Source organism: Pungitius pungitius, chromosome 3 (assembly GCF_949316345.1).
Source record: "Pungitius pungitius chromosome 3, fPunPun2.1, whole genome shotgun sequence".
NCBI classification, from domain to species: domain Eukaryota; kingdom Metazoa; phylum Chordata; class Actinopteri; order Perciformes; family Gasterosteidae; genus Pungitius; species Pungitius pungitius.
The window spans coordinates 1007842-1031815 of record NC_084902.1 but is presented as its reverse complement, the minus strand read 5'-3'; the positions used below and the strand labels follow the sequence as shown (position 1 = coordinate 1031815).

Genomic DNA, 23974 nt, shown 5'->3' with positions numbered 1-23974 from the left:
CAGAGTTTTGTTTATCCTGCCTACCTACACCATGTAGCATAGCTTAGCACCATGTAGCATCCCGTAGCATAGCTTAGCACCATGTAGCATCCTGTAGCATCGTTTAGCACCATGTAGCATCCCGTAGCATCGTTTAGCACCATGTAGCATCCCGTAACATAGCTTAGCACCATGTAGCATCCCGTAACATAGCTTAGCACCATGTAGCATCCCGTAGCATAGCTTAGCACCATGTAGCATCCCGTTGCATCGTTTAGCACCATGTAGCATAGCTTAGCACCATGTAGCATCCCGTAGCATAGCTTAGCACCATGTAGCATCCCGTAGCATAGCTTAGCACCATGTAGCATCCCGTAGCATAGCTTAGCACCATGTAGCATCCCGTAGCATAATGTAGCATTGTGTAGCAGCATCCTGTAGCATCCCGTAGCATCGTTTAGCACCATGTAGCATCCCGTAGCATCGTTTAGCCCCATGCAGCATCTCGTCCTGAGTGTCTCTCCTCTCTCTGGTCTCCCCTCAGTCCCACCTGGACTGGTGGCCTAAGATCGATGCGGTCTACTGCTACTCCGGAGAGCTGCGCTTAATGTTCTCAGACACCCTGAACCGGGTGATCCAAGGCGCCGGGACCCACCCCCCCGTACGCATGACCTCGGTGAGAGAGCGCTCACGTTGTGAAAATTCCCAGTATTGATGGTTTTGCTATTTAGTCATTGTGTAACCTCCTATCTAACCTGAGTGTCAACAAAGCTCTTGTCCAATAGAACAGTCATTGATGACATGGATGGATTGTTTGTATTGTTTTTCTGATCTTGTGGCTCCTTCTATTATTCTTATCATTATTGACCCTGACTCCTCCCCCAGAGTCTGACCTTCAAAGGGAAGATGACCACCAGCCTTAAGTTCAAAGAGAAAGCCGAACTGGACACTCGCAGCCTTCTCCTCGCTCTGGTCAAGCTCATCCACGCCGACCCCAAACTCATGCTGCACGTGAGTCCCCCCTCCCTCTTCATATACCCCCCCTCCCCCCTCCCCTCCCTGAAGGCGCTGACGACCCCCTCCCTGTGTGTTAGAACCCGGTGAAGCAGGCTCTGGAGATGCAGAGCAGCACAGCGGAGCTCATCACCGGCCTGGTGCAGCTGGTTCCTCTCACCAACACCACCCAGCTTTCACAGGAGGCCATGGAGGTCAGACAGTAGCCCCGCCCACAGGGCACCACCCTCCCACCACCTTCACCATATTTATCCTCTGATAAGATCTTCAGTAACGTTGTGGTCATAATGGTCTCTTCCAGACTCTAACAAAAGGATTCATCACTTCCTGCTGATGTTTCAGTGTAAAAGCCCAAGAGAACGCAGTAGCAATGATGCCCTGTGATCTTCTGGAGTGCTTTTAATGTGAAACATTTGTGCAGGAAGTGTAAATATATTGACAGCAGATCAGAAATCTGTGAGGCTTCTTCTACTTTTACCTATTAGGTCGAATTAGCAACTAAAACCCAGTACTTATAACGGCTCTTATATAACGTGTGTTATGATGAAATCTTCCTTGAGTTTGTATCTCTGTGGTTGCTTTGGATAAAAACCTCAGCTCAATGTCATGTGATGTAATCCATTGTCTCTCTGTCCCGTCTGGGTCAAGGCTCTGTTGGTTCTGCACCAGCCGGAGACCATCGAGCTGTGGAACCCAGACACCCCCATCGAGAGCTTCTGGGACATCAGGTACTCCCCTTGGTCTCACATACTGGGTGCTGGGACATAAAAAACCGCTGTCATGCTTCTTGTCAATATGAATGATCCAAATGATCAAATCAGGATATTTAATGTTTACAAACCAGAGACCAAGTTGACACACCAGTGATGCGCTTTTCAGTCACTGTATAAGAGACACAGAGGTCTGGCTGCAGTTGTTATGAGTTTTGATGAAGTGTGTGTGTGTGTGTGTGTGTGTGTGTGTGTGTCTCTCAGCTCACACGTGCTCTTCCTCATCTGCCGCAAACTAATCGGGCAGCAGATCATCAATGGGACGGAGGTTCTGAAGTGGCTGAGGGAGATCCTCATCTGCAGGAACAAGTTCCTCCTCAAGAACAAGGTACGGTAACGCCCCCCCCCCCCCCCCCCCAACCGAAGGTCCATTTCTGCTTTGACCCTTCTGCTAACCCGTGGTCCTGGTCCAGGAGTGTGCCACCCTGGGCGGGGCCATCCCCATGTGCCGCCAGGCGCAGACCAAGCTGGAGGTGTCCCTGTACATGTTCCTGTGGAGTCCCGACACCGAGGCCGTGCTGGTGGCCATGTCCTGCTTCCGCCACCTCTGTGAGGAGGCCGACATCCGCAGCGCCGCCGACGAGGTGCCGGTCCAGAACATGCTGCCCAACTACGCCACCTTCAGCGAGCTGGCCTCCGTCAGCAACATGATGGGGACGGGTCAGTACCGAGGGTTCTGCTGCAGACGCTGCGGGGTTTTAATGAAGATCGAAGATGACTCAGTCCAGTTCTTGCTCCACAGGCCGCTCCACCTTGCAGAAGCGGGTGATGGCGCTGCTGCGGAGGATCGAACACCCGACACCAGGAAACATCGAGGTAGCCCGGTAACGTCTGGCAGATGAAGTTGTGAAGGTGTGTCTCCGTCCTTTTACCGAGCCCCCGTGTGTCTGCAGGCCTGGGAGGACACGCACAATAAATGGGACCAGGTCACCAAACAGATCCTCAACTTCCCCAAAAACAAGGCCGAGGACGGCCAGGTGAGCCTGTTTATTTAAATATATAATTTTATTTATTAATGTGTTCATTGAGAGAAGGAATCCATGATGAAAGAAGCACATGTTACCCCCCCCCCCCTCTCTGCCCACAGGAGTGGATCAACATGACGGGCTTCCTGTGCGCTCTGGGCGGCGTGTGCCTCCAGCAGCGCAGCACCCCCGGGCCGGCCACCTACAGCCCCCCCATGGGGCCCATGAGCGAGCGCAAGCACTCCATGATCTCCATGGGGCCCTACGACATGTCGGCCCCCGTGGCCTCCTGCTCCTCCTCCTCGTCCTCGGCCTGCAGCGAGTCGCCCGTCAGCCGCTTCCTGGACCGCCTGCTGGCGCTGCTGGTGTGCGGCCACGACCGGGTGGGCCTCCACGTGCGCACCAACGTGAAGGACCTGCTGGGCCTGGAGCTGAGCCCCGCCCTCTACCCGATGCTCTTCAACAAGCTGAGGAACAGCATCGGAAAGTTCTTCGACACGCAGGGGCCGGTGAGTGGACCCCAACACAAGCCGTGACAGCGGTTTCCCGTGGTCCCTGAACGCATCATGTGTGTCTGCAACCAAAACAGAGCACACATTTGTGAACATCTTCATGAATCTGATGAACCTTCCTTTTAATAAGATTCTGTTGAAAACATTACATTCTGAGCTCCTCAGTAGAACTACGACATCATCATTGACGGTAAACTCCAGTGAGAGCAGAGCCCCCCCCACATTAAGACTGGTAGTGTAGATTTGTTAGAAAGAACCTGGCGGTTCCGTACTGAGTGGTTCTCTTGGCTCCAGGTTCCCATCAACGACACCAACACCCAGTTTGTGGAGCAGACCATCGCCATCATGAAGAACCTGCTGGATAACCACACGGAGGGCAGCTCGGAGCACCTGGGGCAGGCCAGCATCGAGACCATGATGCTCAACCTGGTCAGGTACATGAGAAAATGACTTGAAACCCGATCATCTGGGGTTTATTTTCCGTTCATCTGATTTTCATTGTATTGTGACGCCGCGCCCCCCAGGTATGTGCGTATCCTAGGCAACGCAGTCCACGCCATCCAGATCAAGACCAAGTTGTGTCAGCTGGTGGAGGTGATGATGGAGCGGCGAGACGACCTGTCCTTCTGCCAGGAGATGAAGTTCAGGTCAGTTTTAAGGTTGCTATGGTTACCAGAGTCACAGATTAGAACAGCACAAAAGAAAAAAGGAACAGATAACTGATATATTGATTGTAGCAGCTGGTCCACAAGGATCCACAATATTTATTTTCACCATCGTCCAACAAATCCAAAATGTTTTTTACCTTGTTTTAGTCATTTATAGTATTTTTCTTTTGTTTACGTTGTGACCTGATCAGATACCAGGTACAAACACATCAGTGATGTCATCGTACTTGATGCTGTTCTCTCTCCCGCTGTGGTCTGCAGGAACAAGATGGTGGAGTACCTGACCGACTGGGTGATGGGGACCTCCAACCAAGCAGCTGACGACGACATCAAGTGTCTGACGAGGTGAAGCTGCGCTGCAGCAAGTCGGCTTCTGCTCTGAGAGACCTCTGCTCACCTGTGTGTGTGTGTGTGTGTGCGCGCGCAGGGACCTGGACCAGGCCAGCATGGAGGCGGTGGTCTCCCTGTTAGCTGGTCTCCCCCTCCAGCCGGAGGAGGGAGACGGAGTGGAGCTGATGGAGGCCAAATCGCAGCTCTTCCTCAAGTAAGAACTCTGCTGCTCTGGAACAACCTATTTAAACAAGAAGCTCACCTTATTTCAAACCCCCCCCCCCCATAGACATGTGAGGTGGAAACATGTAGTTATGTTTAATATCTCATTAAATCAGAATAATATCCATAGTAGCATTTCTCCCATCAAAATCATTTTAAACAGCACAGAATGGTCATCAGGTTCCGCCTTCCTAATGTTCTAACAATTCATTTAAATGATTTAATAGCTATTGATTCAGTTCAAGTTAATGTTTAGATACAGAACATGTCGCTTTTGTTTATTCTATTAGTAAATGCTCCACATACCTGCACACTTGTCGCTTTTCAGCAATAGTTTTAAATTGGCCGATCAGCGCTGAGATCGACCTCAGCGAGTCTCACAGGAACATGTCATGTGGGTTTGCAGGTATGCGTCTAGTCATTCACTAAAAGTAGCTTCATTACAGATTATTATACTAATCAAATATAATGTATGTATATAACCTGCTTAGGCTGCAGAATGAAGCTAGCAGTGCTAACCACGCTAACAGTCCAAACAACAATGACGGGGCCAATAGATTTCTATTGAAGGGTGAACAGGAGGGTCGTTGGTACGTTTCCACGGCAACGCTGCCGCTCTGGACAGCGTTATCAGCTTTACCTTCCGTATTCCAGCAGCATTAGAACGTGCACTGACGTGCACGGCGTGTGCCGCTGCAGTACAAAGCCCGACCGGATAGAACCAATCAGATAGAACCACCCATCAGCCCCCTGAACTGGCTCCTCCTCCTCTGATGACTCATGGCGTGTCGCCTTGCAGGTACTTCACCCTCTTCATGAACCTGCTGAACGACTGCAGCGAGGTGGAGGACGAGGGCCAGGCGGTGGGGGGGCGGAAGAGAGGGATGTCCCGCCGCCTGGCCTCCCTTCGCCACTGCACCGTCCTCGCCATGTCCAACCTGCTCAACGCCAACGTGGACAGCGGTCTCATGCACTCCATCGGTCAGTTCCCCCCCACCACCCCCCCATCAACAGTGTTCTCTGGTCTCTTTCTATAACTGCTCCCCCTCCTCTGCAGGCCTCGGCTACCACAAGGACCTGCAGACCCGGGCCACCTTCATGGAGGTGCTGACCAAGATCCTGCAGCAGGGGACGGAGTTCGACACGCTGGCAGAGACGGTGCTGGCGGACCGCTTTGAGAGGCTGGTGGAGCTGGTCACCATGATGGGGGACCAGGGGGAGCTGCCCATCGCCATGGCGCTGGCCAACGTGGTGCCTGGCTCCCAGTGGGTGTGTACCACGAGGATGGGGTTCAGAGGTCATGGCAAACAAGAGCACGTAGTTAATTACTACTACTCTGAACCACAGGACGCCCTAAACGTTACCATTTTACTTTGTTGTTTTCATGAATATCCTTTATTTACAATAATATTGAGAAAATGTTCTATTTTAATAGATTATTTATTATTATGTTTAATACTGTATAATAATGTTGTTCTTTAGGAAGTGAAACGGAGCACATTGCTCCTCTTCCTGTTGATTGGTTGTCTACGGTGTCACATGATCAGAGACGTGGAACATGGGGGATCAACTACTTTGTGTCTCCAGGATGAACTGGCCCGGGTCCTGGTGACGCTGTTTGACTCGCGTCACCTCCTCTACCAGCTGCTGTGGAACATGTTCTCCAAAGAGGTGGAGCTGGCCGACTCCATGCAGACGCTCTTCAGAGGAAACAGCCTGGCCAGCAAGATAATGACCTTCTGCTTCAAGGTAGGACCCCGCCTGCTGAGAGAACCTTTACCTCCTTAGACCATGACTCATCATCTAGGTGTGTGTGTGTGTGTGTGTGTGTGTGTGTGTTAGGTCTATGGGGCAGCGTACCTGCAGAAGCTCCTGGAGCCTTTATTGAGAGGAGTCATCACAACCCCTGAACACATCAGCTTTGAGGTGGACCCCACCAGGTGAGGAGCTCCGTCTCTCTTAATCAACTTAAAGTGCAACTTTTAATTCAACAATAACTAGGGGGGATTCTTCTTCTTCTTGTTGCATATAGATCAGGGATGGGCAACTGGCGGCCCGCGGGCCGCACGCGGCCCTCGTCATCACTCAGTGCGGCCCTTGAATAGATCAATAATAATTTTAAATTTTAATAATTAAAAAAAAAAAAAAAGTAATTACATTTTTGACCGATAGAGGGCGCACCGTTCCCAGACAATAGCGGGCACGGCCGCTTTGCAACAACAGAGAAGAAGAACGTCAACAGTCATGGCCACTAGCAGTGGCATAAAGAGAAAACTTGACCGAGAAAATCGCATTTTTCAGACAAAATGGGAAGAAGAGTACCTCTTCACCGAATTCAAAGGAAAACCAATGTGTCTAGTTTGCTTGGAGACATTATCAGCCCTAAAAGATTATAACTTGAATCGACATTACAACACCTTGCATAAGGTTATCGAGTAATCTAATTGAGAATCATTTGTAGTGTTTTTCATATCCAATTATTTCAAGTGCGCGGTCATGTGGCCCTCCAATGGTCCTCCTGAAAAAAATGTGGCCCTCCTCATCATGGAAGTTGCCCATCCCTGATATAGATGTTCGTAGGTTCATCATAACAGGGTAGTGGTTTATAAACCAGCCAGCAGATGGCAGCCCAGAGGGAGGACAGTGCACATGTATTTACCCCCCCACCACTGTAATGAACCACCTGACACTGTGGATCCCTCATTATGGATCTTCCAGTCTTTTTTAATTCAAACGGACTCTTTGACTTGTACAACAAATACAAGCTGTACAATAATAATGATGATGATGATAACAAAGACGTGTGTCTCCTCAGGCTGGAACAAGGGGAGAACCTGGAGGAGAACCAGAGGAACCTGCTGCAGATCACCGAGCGCTTCTTCCAGGCCATAATCGGTTCGTCCAGCGAGTTCCCCCCACAGCTCCGCAGCGTCTGCCACTGTCTCTACCAGGTAGACCCCCACCCTCCCATTTCTCTTTCTCTCACCTCACCACGCCCCCTGCTGCTCACCCAGCGCCTCTGCCTGAGACTCCTTCCAGCTCCCGCTCAGCCTCACCCGCTGCTTACCTCCTGCAGGACGGGGCTGTTTGCACATGCTCAGTGTGTCTCCTCCGCCTGCCACCCACAAACGGGACCTGGGTTTCCTAGCTTGGACCAACACCGTTTATTAGCCGGCTGTTTTTTGGAACGTAAACATATCATTTGCGCAATGGCAGCTGAATACTACAAAGACGGGGAGCTAGCCGCCAACATGGATGTTCGTTAAACTACACAAACTGTAAGCTAACAGCTAGCAGCCAACAGGGATGTTGTTATACTGCACAAACTAGAGACACCAGCTAAACAGACATCGGCTCTGTAGCATCAGGTGGCTGTTGTTGTTATTGGAAATATTATTTTATGGAGCAACCAGGAATAAGTGACCAGCAGGGGGCGACTCCTCTGCTCCCATAGACGTCTATGAGGAAATGACTCTACTTCTGTGTGGTGACCAGCAGGGGGCGACTCCTCTGCTCCCATAGACGTCTATGAGGAAATGACTCTACTTCTGTGTAGTGACCAGCAGGGGGCGACTCCTCTGCTCCCATAGACGTCTATGAGGAAATGACTCTACTTCTGTGTAGTGACCAGCAGGGGGCGACTCCTCTGCTCCCATAGACGTCTATGAGGAAATGAATCTACTTCAGTGTAGTGACCAGCAGGGGGCGACTCCTCTGCTCCCATAGACGTCTATGAGGAAATGACTCTACTTCTGTGTGGTGACCAGCAGGGGGCGACTCCTCTGCTCCCATAGACGTCTATGAGGAAATGACTCTACTTCAGTGTAGTGACCAGCAGGGGGCGACTCCTCTGCTCCCATAGACGTCTATGAGGAAATGACTCTACTTCTGTGTGGTGACCAGCAGGGGGCGACTCCTCTGCTCCCATAGACGTCTATGAGGAAATGACTCTACTTCTGTGTAGTGACCAGCAGGAGGCGACTCCTCTGCTCCCATAGACGTCTATGAGGAAATGAATCTACTTCAGTGTAGTGACCAGCAGGGGGCGACTCCTCTGCTCCCATAGACGTCTATGAGGAAATGACTCTACTTCTGTGTGGTGACCAGCAGGGGGCGACTCCTCTGCTCCCATAGACGTCTATGAGGAAATGAATCTACTTCAGTGTAGTGACCAGCAGGGGGCGACTCCTCTGCTCCCATAGACGTCTATGAGGAAATGACTACTTCTGTGTAGTGACGAGCAGGGGGCGACTCCTCTGCTCCCATAGACGTCTATTAGGAAATGACTCTACTTCTGTGTAGTGACCAGCAGGGGGCGACTCCTCTGCTCCCATAGACGTCTATTAGGAAATGACTCTACTTCTGTGTAGTGACCAGCAGGGGGCGACTCCTCTGCTCCCATAGACGTCTATGAGGAAATGACTCTACTTCTCTCTTGATTTATTCCCTCAGTAAACATTGTAAACATTAGTTTATGGTCTCAGTCTCTAGTTTCAAGTCTTCTTCAATGCAGCATGATGTTCATTTAGTGAATGATGGTCCATTTAGAGTCAAACAGACCATGAAGCAGGGGATGCTTTAGGGCGGGGCTACACGCTGATTGACACCAGAGACGGATATGCCGTCTACGTCCTCTTCAGTCCTTAATTGGTCACTTCATGTTCATTGGTTGAATATACTGCATTGTTGTCGAATTCTCCAATTTCAACACACCAATTGGTGGATTAGGTGTGATTACAGCAACTCAATGATCCTATACTCCCCGCCCCCCCCCCTCACCCCGACAACAGGAAGCTACATCCTAGCGAATCAACTCATCGCTGCTCACCCTCAAAACAAACTTTTTCTTTTTTTTTTCACCCCATGTGTTGACATCTTTGATTTCTCATTCTCCATCTTGGATTTTGTTTTGTAGGAACACACACACACACACACACACACACACACACAGGCACTAATAGTCTGCTGGCGCATGCTTCGAAACGCTTTACCCCCCCCAGTGACAGAATCTCTGCTAACGGCAGCTCTGGTTTTATTTGTGTGTGTGTGTGTGTGTGTGTGTGTATATAGCCGGTGCTGTGACCATGATTGTGCTCATCTCTGTTCTGTAGGCTACTTGCCACTCTCTACTGAATAAAGCAACAGTAAAAGAAAAAAAGGAAAACAAAAAAGCCGTAAGTTTGGAGAATCTATTTTCCCCTCAGACACTTCTTTCCCCCCTGAAGCAAAAAAAACGACATTTCTTTTTTGCCTTTTGACTCATTTGATCATAATGATTTGTGTTATTTGTGTTCTCCATGCGCCCCTCTTAAAGTCATCCCACTAACATCGGCCACCTGATTGACAGGAGGAGCTCTTCTCTCTCTAGAGTCTGCTGTGGTTCTCTCACACGTTTTCTCAGAACATTTCATCCCGTTAGTCCGTCTGATGTGACTCATTTCAACATGTCGGTCCTTGAACGCCTCACCGGCCCCAGCCTCCTTAAAGACCCCAAAAGACTTGTGATGAAATGTTCTGCCAAAGCGCCTCCCTCCGTCTCAGGACTCCTTTCTCCTTCCTCTCACACACCAGGAGCAAAGACACTTCATTCTCAACTCTCATGCAGGTCGTTGCCTTTCTAAACGCGTTTGATTCCCCAGAGACTAGTTTCATGCGACTTTGTAACAGACCAATCAGTGTTTCGATCAACAGGAGGCGGAGCTTAACAGTACCGCTAGCGGCTAACGGCTAACCAACAGAGGCTCCCTTCAGTTAGATTACGATGCGTTCAGGCTCTGCTTCGTGAACACGAGAACATTATAACGTTATCGTGATGTATTCACAGGTCAAATGTAGTGTTTATGATGAACACATTAATAGATGTTTAAGATAAGTTATGATCACCTTTCTGAGATTATATACACTCACCGGCCACTTTATTAGGTACACCTGTCCAACTGCTCGTTAACACTTAATTTCTAAGCAGCCAATCACATGGCGGCAACTCAGTGCATTTAGGCATGTAGACATTGTCAAGACAATCTCCTGCAGTTCAAACCGAGCATCAGTATGGGGAAGAAAGGTGATTTGAGGGACTTTGAACGTGGCATGATTGTTGGTGCCAGAAGGGCTGGTCTGAGTATTTCAGAAACTGCTAATCTACTGGGATTTTCACGCACAACCATCTCTAGGGTTTACAGAGAATGGTCCGAAAAAGAAAAAACATCCAGTGAGCGGCAGTTCTGTGGGCGGAAATGCCTTGTTGATGCCAGAGGTCAGAGGAGAATGGCCAGACTGGTTCGAGCTGATAGAAGGGCAACAGTGACTCAAATAACCACCCGTTACAACCAAGGTGGGCATAAGAGCATCTCTGAACGCACAGTACGTCCAACTTTGAGGCAGATGGGCTACAGCAGCAGAAGACCACACCGGGTGCCACTCCTTTCAGCTAAGAACAGGAAACTGAGGCTACAATTTGCACAAGCTCATCGAAATTGGACAATAGAAGATTGGAAAAACGTTGCCTGGTCTGATGAGTCTCGATTTCTGCTGCGACATTCGGATGGTAGGGTCAGAATTTGGCGTCTACAACATGAAAGCATGGATCCATCCTGCCTTGTATCAACGGTTCAGGCTGGTGGTGGTGGTGTCATGGTGTGGGGAATATTTTCTTGGCACTCTTTGGGCCCCTTGGTACCAATTGAGCATCGTTGCAACGCCACAGCCTACCTGAGTACTGTTGCTGACCATGTCCATCCCTTTATGACCACAATGTACCCAACTTCTGATGGCTACTTTCAGCGGGATAAAGCGCCATGTCATAAAGCTGGAATCATCTCAGACTGGTTTCTTGAACATGACAATGAGTTCGCTGTACTCAAATGGCCTCCACAATCACCAGATCTCAATCCAATAGAGCATCTTTGGGATGTGGTGGAACGGGAGATTCGCATCATGGATGTGCAGCCGACAAATCTGCGGCAACTGTGTGATGCCATCATGTCAATATGGACCAAACTCCCTGAGGAATGCTTCCAGCACCTTGTTGATTCTATGCTACGAAGAATTGAGGCAGTTCTGAAGGCAAAAGGGGGTCCAACCCGTTACTAGCATGGGGTACCTAATAAAGTGGCCGGTGAGTGTATATAAATGTAGTGTAATAGGCAAGATAACCACTTGCCTTGAGCGTAACTCCTCTCCTACAGAGATGGTTCAAAGAGGTCAACCCGATGGAACGTACCTGTGCACAATGATCTTCATTCAGAGCCTCTGTTTCTCTGTAACCAAACTCCACTTTTCTCCTCTGGGAACATGCTGCTCTGCCTTAAAGCCACACCGGATGCTTGTGATGTCATTTTGGTATTGATCCACCTGTTCGGTTCATCCACTGCTTCTCACCACACCTCAGGACTTCCTCCATCTTCTGCTCTTTGTTCTGATCGATCCCTGCTTCCTGGCCCGGCGGTGGGGGGGGTTTCTCATCAGGTTTTCTTTTTTAGAACTCTTGCTACAGCCCAAAGGGCACTGGGTCTCTCTCATGTCACCTTTTCACCGTCTGGGCTCATCTTCACTGCGCTGCACACATTGGATCATGTTTATTTTGATAATCTCATCACCCCCTTATAATATACTGAAATACATGTTTTCCCCTGTATTTCTTTCCTTCCCTTTACTCAAACCTCTCTTCTGTTCTACGTCCCCCTCCTTTGTTGTCTCCTTTCCTACGTCCTCCCTTGTTCCCTCCGCCCCCGCTCAGGTGGTGAGTCAACGTTTCCCACAGAACAGCATCGGCGCGGTGGGCAGCGCCATGTTCCTGCGCTTTGTTAACCCGGCCATCGTGTCTCCCTACGAGGCCGGCATCTTGGAAAAGAAGCCCCTACCGAGGATAGAGCGCGGCCTCAAGCTCATGTCCAAGGTAACGTGACGTCACAACCTGCCAGGTCTCTGATGTCATAGAGGTGTCTGTGTGATGTCATGGAGGTGTGCGTGTGATGTCATAGAGGTGTCTGTGTGATGTCATAGAGGTGTGCAGTGTCTCTGATGTCATAGAGGTGTCTGTGTGATGTCATGGAGGTGTGCGTGTGATGTCATAGAGGTGTCTGTGTGATGTCATAGAGGTGTCTGTGTGATGTCATAGAGGTGTCTGTGTGATGTCATAGAGGTGTCTGTGTGACGTCATAGAGGTGTCTGTGTGATGTCATAGAGGTGTCTGTGTGACGTCATAGAGGTGTCTGTGTGATGTCATAGAGGTGTGCAGTGTCTCTGATGTCATAGAGGTGTCTGTGTGATGTCATGGAGGTGTGCGTGTGATGTCATAGAGGTGTCTGTGTGATGTCATAGAGGTGTCTGTGTGACGTCATAGAGGTGTCTGTGTGACGTCATAGAGGTGTGCGTGTGACGTCATAGAGGTGTGCGTGTGATGTCATAGAGGTGTGCGTGTGATGTCATAGAGGTGTGCGTGTGATGTCATAGAGGTGTCTGTGTGACGTCATAGAGGTGTGCGTGTGATGTCATAGAGGTGTGCGTGTGACGTCATAGAGGTGTCTGTGTGATGTCATAGAGGTGTCTGTGTGATGTCATAGAGGTGTGCGTGTGATGTCATAGAGGTGTCTGTGTGATGTCATAGAGGTGTACTCCGTACCTTAAGCCCCACCTTTCCTTTCCTTCATGCGACCACACCTTGTTGAGACGTGTCTTCTTCCTTCAGATTCTGCAGAGCATTGCAAACCACGTCCTGTTTACAAAAGAAGAACACATGAGGCCTTTTAATGACTTTGTCAAAGGCAACTTTGATTCAGCCAGAAGGTGAGATGTGTGATTTTAATCTACTGCTGTGGTATACCTTTGGGTGATGAGGTCATTCTGGTGTAGGTCACGAGTTCGGATGCCGTGTAGAGTTCCTGGTAGAAGATGAGGCCACAGAGCTTTCTAGAGCGCCCTCTCTTCTCTCTCCCTTGCAGGTTCTTCTTGGACATTGCGTCTGACTCTCCTCCCAGCGACTCGGTCAATCACAGTCTGTCCTTCATCAGCGACGGCAACGTTCTGGCCCTCCACCGCCTGCTGTGGAACAACCAGGAGAGGATCGGCCAGTACCTCTCCAGTAACCGGTGAGGAGCGGCGGGTGGAGAGCTCTCGTCTTACCACGGATCGCGCTCCGTAACCTGATTCCTTCTGCTCCACCTTCCAGGGACCACAAGGCCGTGGGCAGGCGACCCTTTGACAAGATGGCCACCCTGCTGGCCTACCTGGGACCTCCCGAACACAAACCAGTGGCAGACACCCACTGGTCGAGTCTCAACCTGACCAGCTCTAAGTTCGAGGAGTTCATGACCAGGTAGACGAGCTGGTTTCTCCGGGTTCTTCTGTCAGGACGCCAACCTTCTAGAGTGGATCCAGGCTCACCCTCGGCTCTGTGATTTGATTTCCAGGCACCAGGTCCATGAGAAAGAGGAGTTCAAGGCTTTGAAGACACTCAACATCTTCTACCAGGCGGGAACCTCCAAGACCGGCAACCCGGTGTTCTACTACGTGGCGCGCAGGTAGGTCCTCTGAAAGGTTGGGCAGGATCACGAATACCTAAGAAGCCTCGTCATAGAAATGGCTCCTCCACATTCCTGAGTGACCTGAAAGCGTTGTGTTGTTGGACCGACTCCTCGGGCAGGACAATAATCCTCCAACAAACCTCTGGACCGTATCTCTCTGCTGTTTGACTCGAGTTCCCAAAGCGACGGGTCCGCCTCGTTCTTCATGGAGAAGCTCGTCATGAGAACCCTCGGGTGGCTCCTCAATGAGCTCTTCTGTGTCTGCTGCCATTTCAAAGTCAAGCTGCTTCTTCTCCAGAACAAAAGCCACGTACTCAGAGTACAATTTTTGTATCTCTGGATACAAAAGTAAATTCAGCAGATGATGAATACATAACTTCTAATATTTCTTCTGCTCCCAATATGAAATTACCAAAGGTACTGATTCCTTAAAACAGACTGTCTGATGTTACAAAGCAGAACCCTTAAACCTTGACTGGGTTGAAGGTAGGGCTGCAACAACGAATCGATGAAATCGATTAGAATCGATTATTAAAAGCGTTGGCAACGAATTTCATTATCGATTCGTTGTGTCGCGCGACTATTATCTTTGAGTATTAAAAGAAAGTTGCGCGCGCCGCGCAGCAGAACATCGGAGAGACCCGTACTACTGTTCTGAAACATGCGGAGGAAGAGAAGCCAATGCGATCTAAATATTTCACACTGAAATGGGGGGTGCGGGTCCTAGCGGGCAACGGGGGGGGGGGGTGCTGCGGTTTTCTTTGCAGCGCCAGTAGTTTTAGGTTCTAATCGCCGCGCTCGACTTCAAGGTGTAACCTTTATTATTGTTCGGTCTGAAACAGCGCGCCCAGTGACGGGTGGTGCAGCAATATTGATGTCCGGGTGGAAATCAGGAGAAAGGTCGGTCCGGGATATTTTCGGGAGGGGCTTTGAAATTTGGGAGGGTTGACATGTCTGATTGTAAGATATGCAAAAGCGACATGGCCTGGCACAGGAGCACCACGGGGATGATTCATGATTTTGTGCCTAATATATTTAATTTGGCGGCTGTAAAGTATACATCATGCGATGTGTGTATGTTTTTTATGTTAGTCCATTTTATTTGCTTACTTAGGGATGTTCAAGGAGCAATCTGTTAGTGCAAAAGATATTTAGGAAGTGCACAGTCAGTTCTATTTTTCAATAAAGGGTTGGAAATTAATGTTTTTACATTTTTTATTTTTTTATCCGATTCATCGATTAATCGAACAAATAATCGACAGATGAATCGATTATTAAAATAATCGTTAGTTGCAGCTCTAGTTGAAGGTCACTCAGATGCTTGTTTTTTAGCAACATCAGCAACAAAAAGCTAAAGCGTTAGCGGCTTTCTGGTGACGCAAACTTAGTTTATGTAATAATCCATCGCTGTGTTTGGGATGAAGAGACCTGTCAGTCTGTCACGAGTTGAAGTGAATCGTTGGTGGTTTGAAGAAAAGCTCTCGACCTTCAGCCGATAGAAACAGGAAGTGTGTGTGTGTGTGTGTGTGTGTGTGTGTGTGTGTGTGTGTGTGTGTGTGTGTGTGTGTGTGTGTGTGTGTGTGTGTGTGTGTGTGTGTGCTCTGTATTTCTCGTGTCTTGGGCCCCACACGCTCTTATATTTAGTGCTTTACAAGTGTTTGAAATGTGGAAGTAGGTTGTTTTTATTGTGGCATCAGACAGTACGTTTACATGTAATAAACCAACAAATACAAGTATAGCTCAACAAAACACGTTAAATACACGGTGGAAGGAGGTACAGACCACAGAGTGTGTGTGTTTGATGTAAATCATAATTTGGATATAACTCGACGACCACAAACTGGAAATCGAAACAGGAAGCCACAGAATAGAAGCTGGTGAGCCTGAAGCGGATGTGGACACACGTTCCTCATTTCACGGCGCTTCAGATCTTAAGGAGGAAGTGAGTTAGCACAAGTTCTGCTGCTTTAGTTCTCCATAGCAACACACATTTATTATTATTATACTACAACGCAAGTGTTCATATGTATTTTATACGCTACTTTATTCACTGGAGGACTTTTCTCTAACTCTCACGTTAACTGAATGAATGGTTTGAGTCACAGAGAGCAGACGTTCATTAATAGAAGACTTTACCCCCCCGAGCACGTCACATGACTCATGATGCCATGATTCTACTGATGCCGCGGCAGCCCATCGGTCGGAGAGGCAGAGGCCTCCGTCGCCTTCACGCTGTCTCCGTTGCTCGCCGTCTCCTTGGCGGCGCCACCGAACGTGCTGCCCGCCGCCATGTGCTCCATCTCTGTGTCGGGCTGAGACAGGAAGCCGGAGAGCGAGATGCGCTCTGGCGCCCTGAGGGGCGCCTGGCTGCCGCCCTCCAGGAACGGCGAGGGGCCGGCCCAGTCGGCCGTGGTCACCTGCTGCTTCTGAAGCTGCCGCTTCTTTAGGTAGATGAGCAGGAACCCCACCATCATCCCCAGCAGGGCGCCGCCGATCAGCCCCGCCACCACCTGGCTGTGGTTTGAGGGGGAGCGGGTTGGGGGTGGGCCGGTCCGGGGGGGGCGAGTTAGGGGTGGGACGGGTCGGGTGGAGCTGGTTTGGGCTGGGACGGGTCGGGTGGAGCTGGTTGGGGCTGGGTCGGGTCGGGTGGCGCTGGTTAGGGGTGGGCCAGTCCGGGTGGCGCTGGTTTGGGCTGGGACGGGTTGGGTGGAGCTGGTTTGGGCTGGGACGGGTCGGGTGGCGCTGGTTAGGGCTGGGACGGGTCGGGTGGCGCTGGTTAGGGGTGGGCCAGTCCGGGTGGCGCTGGTTTGGGCTGGGACGGGTTGGGTGGAGCTGGTTTGGGCTGGGACGGGTCGGGTGGAGCTGGTTAGAGGTGGGCCAGTCCGGGTGGCGCTGGTTTGGGCTGGGACGGGTTGGGTGGAGCTGGTTTGGGCTGGGACGGGTCGGGTGGAGCTGGTTGGGGCTGGGACGGGTCGGGTGGCGCTGGTTAGAGGTGGGCCAGTCCGGGTGGCGCTGGTTTGGGCTGGGCCGGTCCGGGTGGAGCTGGTTAGGGCTCGGCCGGTCCGGGTGGAGCTGGTTGGGGCTGGGCCGGGTCGGGTGGAGCGGGCTGGTGGTGCCCTTGTGGTCGTGCTCGGTTCGCCGGCTGCTGTCATGAAGTTGAGCGGCGTCCCCCTCGTGGACCTTGCGCCCCCCGGGGAGCTGGCGGGTGGGGGCCCGGTGGAGCGTGTTGATGTCGTGGTAAATGCCGTCAGGTCGGTTGTTGGTGGCGGGCTGCTGCTGTCCTCTCGAGTCACGTGACCACCATTGGAGGCCCAGCCGGGCGTGGCCGGCGGTCCCGTCACGGTGGGCCAGGAGCCGTTGGCGTGGCCGGTCGTCGTCGCGGTGGCGGCGCCGTGAGTCAGCAGCCACGCGAGGATCAGCCTCCTGCAGACGGTGGCCATGGCGTTCTCGTGGGGGGGGGGAGGAAGTCGTTGAGTATGAAGCAACGCTCCCTTCCTCTAAACACGCGTTCAATAAAAGCTTCTTGGTGTTAAAACTCGCTCCTCGTCTCGACCTTTAACCTTTGACACCATCCGAAGCAGGTATGAGAGCGCAGTAACGACGGGTGATGACATCGTACTCACCGGTGCCCCCACGCCTCTGTGGCCCCCCAGCTGTGTGCTGACAGAGGCTCTTCAGAGTGACACAGCCCAGTGACGCGTCACGCTTCCTCTCTCTCACAGGAAGTGTGACGCGGCGAGGTGCCAAACATAGTTGATGTATGTGCACCAGAGAACAAGGAACCTTAAAGGAGCCGCTGGACCTGGAGGTCCACCCGAGTCCTGAGACGGACCCGGTCTAACAGGACCTCGCCACGTACTGCAGCTTTATATACGAGGCTGAAATCCTTTTACATCCAAATGTACAATTGAGGAAATATTAGTTCTGTGCTTTGATGACTTGAAACAAAGGACACGGACACGCTGGAGGTCTTATTGGTTTAATGCAGACTCGTGTAGTTATGGATCAACAGAAGGCTCTTCAGAGACAAAATCCAGCTTTTTTAAAAGTAAATGTATAATAGTGAGAAACTAAGTACCTCATTAGAGGTATATTATTAGTTGTTTGAATGTTCAACTTTAATATAACTTTTATATTTATAACAGTCTCTAATGAAATACTAACAAATTTCCCTGGAAGTGTTAAATGTTAAATAGTCCTGTCAAACGATTAACATATTGTATGACGATTAATCACATTTATGTCATAGTTAACTCAAAATTAACCACAATTAATCACACATTTTTATCTAGTCCCTTGATTTTTTTCCATAGTTTTTTTTTCATTTTAATGCTCTTATCAACGTGTAAAAGTGGATTCGCTTGCTTTATGCAAATGTTTTATTTGACTGAAAAACAACATTTCCAAACAGGGTGGTACAAAATAAAATGATGCATATAACAGGTAAACAAGAGGTTAATATTGAACAAAGCAGCCAGGCCTTATTTCAGAATCAATTAACCCCCCCCCCCCCCTCCCCAAAAAGAAAATTTACATCGTTAATAACGCGTTTAACTGACAGCACTAGTTTAAACATCACTTTGATACAAACAATATTTTTAATCACTGTAAAGTAAAAGCTCTCCCATATTTGAGAACTTTTCCCTCTTGTGTATTTGTACACAAATATGTGTATTTATATTTCTCAAAGGTTGAAGTCACTCTGGTATCAGTGTGCATCTTAGAATATGAATTAAACTGGTTAAGCACGCTCGTGTCTGGGGGGGCGGGGCTGGGGGGCTTAGGGGTTTCCTCCTCACACCACCAGGGGCATGTCCTCCAGGTCCCTGGGACTCACCAGGGAGGAGTCTCTGGAGGGGGAGCGCTGCATCAGACTGACCTTCTCCTCCGGTCCGTCCTCGGCCTCCCGGCCCCGCCTCTCTTCTTCCGCCTCCTCGTCGCTTCTCACTTCTTCCAGCGCCACGTCGCCGTCGCATGGCCCCACATGCCCCCCCGACCCCGGCCGCTCCAGGCCCCAGTAGCCGGCGCCGCTCACCAGGTCCAGGTTGGACCGGGTTGACCGGGGGGCGTAGACCCGGCGCTGAATGAGGCACACCTGACAGGCCAGCACGGCGGTGGCCCCCAGCAGGCAGACGATCAGCGCGGCCGCCGAGCCCACGGCGACCAGACCCATCTCTGTGTCCATCAGGCAGTCGACGCGGGCGCCGCTGGCGGGCGGGCCGGTGGTGAGGCGGGCAGGCATGGCGCCGCTGGTGGGCGGGCCGGTGGCGAGGCGGGCAGGCATGGAGCCGCTGGTGGGCGGGGAGGCGTCCGTAGGCCGCGCGGTCAGGAGGCTCCGCCCATCGTCGGTGGCACAGAGCGGCAGGCGGCTGAGCAGGAGGAACAGCCAGAGGGAGGTTCTGGTTCTGTCCATGGCGCTCTGAAACAAAACGCACAAATGTGACCTTTTGTGTACTGGGGGGGGTTTGGTTGACGCCACAGACTCAGCTTTGGACACATTCTGGAGACGCCTCTGTTTGACCTTGTCTCTCTTTTCTTTAGGTTCAAAACGGGCCAGATCAACGGCGACCTGCTCATCTACCACGTGCTCCTCACGCTCAAACCCTACTACGCCAAGCCCTACGAGATCGTGGTGGACCTGACCCACGTCGGGCCCAGCAATCGCTTCAAGACAGACTTCCTGTCCAAGTGGTTCGTGGTCTTCCCCGGCTTCGCCTACGAGAACGTGGCGGCCGTCTTCGTCTACAACTGCAACACCTGGGTGAGGGAGTACACCAAGTACCACGAGCGGCTGCTGACGGGCCTGAAGGGCAGCAAGCGGCTGCAGTTCATCGACTCTCCGGCCAAGCTGGCCGAGCACATCGAGCCGGACCAGCAGAAGCTGCCAGCGGCCACGCTGACCCTGGAGGAGGACCTCAAAGTGTTCCACAATGCCCTCAAGCTGGCCCACAAAGACACCAAGGTCTCCATTAAGGTGAGGATGGGGGCCCATAGTCAAAACTTGAATCTTCAAGCGGTGGGTTTCCCTTAAAACAACCTTTTGTCTTTCCTCGCCGGTCAGGTGGGCTCGACCGCCGTGCAGGTGACCTCGGCAGAGCGGACTCGCGTCCTGGGCCAGCCCGTCTTCCTTAACGACGTCTACTACGCCTCGGAGATCGAGGAGATCTGCCTGGTGGACGAGAGCCAGTTCACCCTCACCATGGCCAACCAGGGCACGCCGCTCACCTTCATGCACCAGGAGTGCGACGCCATCGTGCAGTCCATCATCCATATCCGCACGCGCTGGGAGCTGTCGCAGCCCGACTCCATCCCGCAGCACACCAAGATCCGACCCAAAGACGTGCCCGGCACCCTGCTGAACATCGCCCTGCTGAACCTGGGCAGCTCGGACCCCAGCCTCAGGTCGGTGCCGCGGGCCTCCGGGCTGAAACCGTTGCTTGTTGTGACGGCAGAAGGTGGCGGGACTTGACCCCTCTGGCTCGTTCCTCCCCCTCCAGGTCGGCAGCCTACAACCTGCTGTGTGCTCTGACCTGCACCTTCAACCTGAAGATAGAGGGCCAGCTGCTGGAGACGTCGGGCCTCTGCATCCCCGCCAACAACACCCTCTTCATCGTCTCCATCAGCAAGACGCTGGCCGCCAACGAGCCCCACCTCACGCTGGAGTTCCTGGAGGAGTGCATCTCGGGCTTCAGCAAGTCCAGTGAGTCCAGGTCCCAGCCCCGCTGGAGTCCCTGCAAACCTCCTGGTTACTACCTCAGCTACATGTTTATGGGAGTTATGTGGACTTTACGCAAAAGGTCACATAATCAGTAGATCAATCATCATCATCAATGGACTTTAAGGGGCGGCGACTCTGCTCCCATAGACGTCTATGAGGAAATGACTCTACTTCTGTGTAGTGACCAGCAGGGGGCGACTCCTCTGCTCCCATAGACGTCTATGAGGAAATGACTCTACTTCTGTGTAGTGACCAGCAGGGGGCGACTCCTCTGCTCCCATAGACGTCTATGAGGAAATGACTCTACTTCTGTGTAGTGACCAGCAGGGGGCGACTCCTCTGCTCCCATAGACGTCTATGAGGAAATGACTCTACTTCTGTGTAGTGACCAGCAGGGGGCGACTCCTCTGCTCCCATTGACGTCTATGAGGAAATGACTCTACTTCTGTGTAGTGACCAGCAGGGGGCGACTCCTCTGCTCCCATAGACGTCTATGAGGAAATGACTCTACTTCTGTGTAGTGACCAGCAGGGGGCGACTCCTCTGCTCCCATAGACGTCTATGAGGAAATGACTCTACTTCTGTGTAGTGACCAGCAGGGGGCGACTCCTCTGCTCCCATAGACCTCTATGAGGAAATGACTCTACTTCTGTGTAGTGACCAGCAGGGGGCGACTCCTCTGCTCCCATAGACGTCTATGAGGAAATGACTCTACTTCTCTCTTGATTTATTCCCTCAGTAAACATTGTAAACATGAGTTTATGGTCTCAGTCTCTAGTTTCAAGTCTTCTTCGTGTTGGACATGCAGTTTGTTTCTGTTCTCCAGGCATCGAGCTGAAGCACCTCTGTCTGGAGTACATGACCCCCTGGCTGCTCAACCTGGTCCGCTTCTGTAAGCACAACGACGACGCCAAGCGCCAGCGCGTCACCGCCATCTTGGACAAACTCATCACCATGACGATCAACGAGAAGCAGATGTACCCCTCCATCCAGGCTAAGATCTGGGGAAGCCTGGGCCAGGTGGGTCCCACACTCACCCCACACTGCTTGATGGGTACCACCCCGCCCCCCCTGACTCCTCTCGCTCTGTCCTCAGATCACCGACCTGCTGGACGTGGTGCTGGACAGCTTCATCAAGACCAGCGCCACCGGGGGACTGGGCTCCATCAAGGCCGAGGTCATGGCCGACACCGCCGTGGCTCTGGCTTCAGGGAACGTCAAGCTGGTCTCCAGCAAGGTGAGGGAAGACTCCGCCTTAAAGGAACTCCTCCAGGGGGGATTCTGTGAGACTGGCTGTTGAGGGTCATCAGCTTAATGACAGTTGAAGGAGCTGGATATGGTCCTCCATGTCCTCCTCCTTGGAGGAGGTGAGTCACTCTCAGGGGAGGAGCTTTCTCTCTTCCCCTGCAAGCCTCTGGGAGGAGGTCCTGGAGGTTCTACATCAACCGTTGGATCTCTGTTTTGCAGAGACATCTGGTATCATCAGGACCGTTCATCCGGGCTTATTTTAGTTCCCATTTAAAGGAGGATGTGATTGTAACTCGTTTATTTCATTTTAAATAGAACACCCGCCAAGTCGTTAGCAAACGTTTCCCACTCGTTCACTGATGCAATAGACTCGCTTTAAAGTGAACAACATTAACACACACAGCAGAACCACTGCGTACAAACACATGAAACTTTAAACAACAGCAAACATACAAGTTAATTATATCTCTTATGTCTTTGATAACTTCTCACTTACTACGAGGAGAAATCGATGCACAAGCCGCCGTGCTTCAGGGAGACGCTCCGTGTGCCGGGGGGGGGGTCCGGGTGCCTCAACACAACACAATAGAAAAGGCCCGGCGCGGTTCTGAATGGGCCCTTTATGAGGGAGAGAAGCCCCCCAGTGTTCAGGCTGAAGTGGAGCCTCAGATTAGTGTCAACCATCACAGCGTCAATAAAGTTTATCCTGATGATGACATCACTCATGTCTCTCTGGTCTCTGATCATGTGATCAACAAGAAGTCGTAGCGTTAGCAGCTAACGGCTAACCAGGTTCCCTTCAGGTACGTTATGATGCGTTCAGGCTCTTCTCCATTAATATGAGAACCGTACAACATTACTGTGATGTGTTCAAGTGTCATCAGTAAAGTGTGGTTTTGGTGATGGGCTTATTACATAAAAACAAAACAATCCCATTTGGTTTTAATATAGTTTTTTTTAATCATCTCATGACAGTGTGCTGCACGTGGGCTTCGTTCTGATAAACAGCACTAAATCATTTTAAAGGTTTTAGTGACACTGTTCATCCAAAGCTTGTAATTCATGTCAAAATAACATGTTTCTTTCCTGAAGAAGTGACACCTGAACGCTGCTGATTCATGGCGGTTTAGCTTTGGATGGCTGGTCATGCTGCTCCTGGATGTGTCATTGAGGGGTCGGGTTGTCCCCTCTCGCTGCAGGTGATTGGTCGGATGTGTAAGATCATCGATAAGACGTGTCTGTCTCCCACCCCCACCCTGGAGCAGCACCTCATGTGGGACGACATCGCCATCTTGGCGCGCTACATGCTCATGCTGTCCTTCAACAACTCCCTGGACGTGGCGGCCCACCTGCCCTACCTGTTCCACGTGGTCACCCTGCTGGTGGCCACGGGGCCGCTGTCCCTGCGGGCCTCCACCCACGGCCTGGTCATCAACATCATCCACTCGCTGTGCACCTGCTCGCAGCTCAACTTCAGCGGTGAGGGTGGGGACGGGGGTGGGGGTGGGGGTGGGGTGAGGGTGGGGGTGAGTGCTCAGGCGGCTTCCTGTGTGCGGACTAAACGTTGTGTTTGTTGCTGGTTTTCAGAGGAGACCAAGCAGGTCCTGAGGCTGAGCCTCACCGAGTTCTCCCTGCCAAAGTTCTACCTGCTGTTCGGCATCAGCAAGGTGAAGTCCGCCGCCGTCATCGCCTTCCGCTCCAGCTACAGGGACCGCTCCTTCTCGCCGGGCTCCTACGAGAGGGAGACGTTCGCCCTGTCCTCCCTGGAGACCGTCACAGAGGCCCTGCTGGAGATCATGGAGGTGTGTCTTTGTGAAGCTCCTCTGGCGCCCAAAGGGTTGTGATGCATGAATAGATGGAATCAAATCTAAACCTGCTGCAATATCAGGACCATGAAGCCACACCTGATGGAACCAGTCAGACAAGTAGACAAAGCTGGTGGACCACATACAAGAGAGGAACGTTTCTCCAAGACAGACCACACCGTGCTACTAGTGTAGTCCTGACCTCCATAGAAGTGAAAAACA

General features: G+C 51.4%; 3 protein-coding genes across 3 annotated transcripts in view; 1 reads left to right on the top strand and 2 right to left on the bottom strand.

Moving 5' to 3' along the window:
• LOC119216319 (neurofibromin) overlaps positions 1-23974 on the top strand; it is a 38386-nt gene that overhangs the window by 7292 nt on the left and 7120 nt on the right. Inside the window, exons 12-42 of the mRNA XM_037469042.2 lie at positions 524-655; positions 865-990; positions 1074-1187; positions 1642-1721; positions 1968-2091; positions 2177-2423; positions 2506-2579; positions 2657-2740; positions 2851-3237; positions 3535-3674; positions 3765-3887; positions 4170-4253; positions 4336-4452; positions 5260-5441; positions 5518-5729; positions 6048-6209; positions 6303-6400; positions 7276-7411; positions 9572-9634; positions 12196-12354; positions 13147-13244; positions 13400-13546; positions 13627-13773; positions 13868-13978; positions 19523-19955; positions 20043-20383; positions 20479-20681; positions 21526-21719; positions 21796-21936; positions 23147-23426; positions 23535-23749. Coding sequence (XP_037324939.2) covers positions 524-655; positions 865-990; positions 1074-1187; positions 1642-1721; positions 1968-2091; positions 2177-2423; positions 2506-2579; positions 2657-2740; positions 2851-3237; positions 3535-3674; positions 3765-3887; positions 4170-4253; positions 4336-4452; positions 5260-5441; positions 5518-5729; positions 6048-6209; positions 6303-6400; positions 7276-7411; positions 9572-9634; positions 12196-12354; positions 13147-13244; positions 13400-13546; positions 13627-13773; positions 13868-13978; positions 19523-19955; positions 20043-20383; positions 20479-20681; positions 21526-21719; positions 21796-21936; positions 23147-23426; positions 23535-23749 — 5154 coding nt within the window. The remainder of the gene's footprint in view (positions 1-523; positions 656-864; positions 991-1073; positions 1188-1641; positions 1722-1967; positions 2092-2176; positions 2424-2505; positions 2580-2656; positions 2741-2850; positions 3238-3534; positions 3675-3764; positions 3888-4169; positions 4254-4335; positions 4453-5259; positions 5442-5517; positions 5730-6047; positions 6210-6302; positions 6401-7275; positions 7412-9571; positions 9635-12195; positions 12355-13146; positions 13245-13399; positions 13547-13626; positions 13774-13867; positions 13979-19522; positions 19956-20042; positions 20384-20478; positions 20682-21525; positions 21720-21795; positions 21937-23146; positions 23427-23534; positions 23750-23974) is intronic.
• On the bottom strand, positions 15639-17666 carry LOC134126968 (mucin-2-like). The gene is made up of 2 exons (XM_062560973.1): positions 17605-17666; positions 15639-17427 (listed from the first exon to the last, which is right to left on the bottom strand). Exon 2 carries the CDS (start codon positions 17419-17421, stop codon positions 16156-16158), a length of 1266 nt encoding a protein of 421 aa, XP_062416957.1. The 5' UTR covers positions 17422-17427; positions 17605-17666; the 3' UTR covers positions 15639-16155.
• On the bottom strand, positions 18329-22546 carry LOC119216343 (uncharacterized). The gene is made up of 2 exons (XM_037469080.2): positions 22444-22546; positions 18329-19400 (listed from the first exon to the last, which is right to left on the bottom strand). Exon 2 carries the CDS (start codon positions 19392-19394, stop codon positions 18777-18779), a length of 618 nt encoding a protein of 205 aa, XP_037324977.1. The 5' UTR covers positions 19395-19400; positions 22444-22546; the 3' UTR covers positions 18329-18776.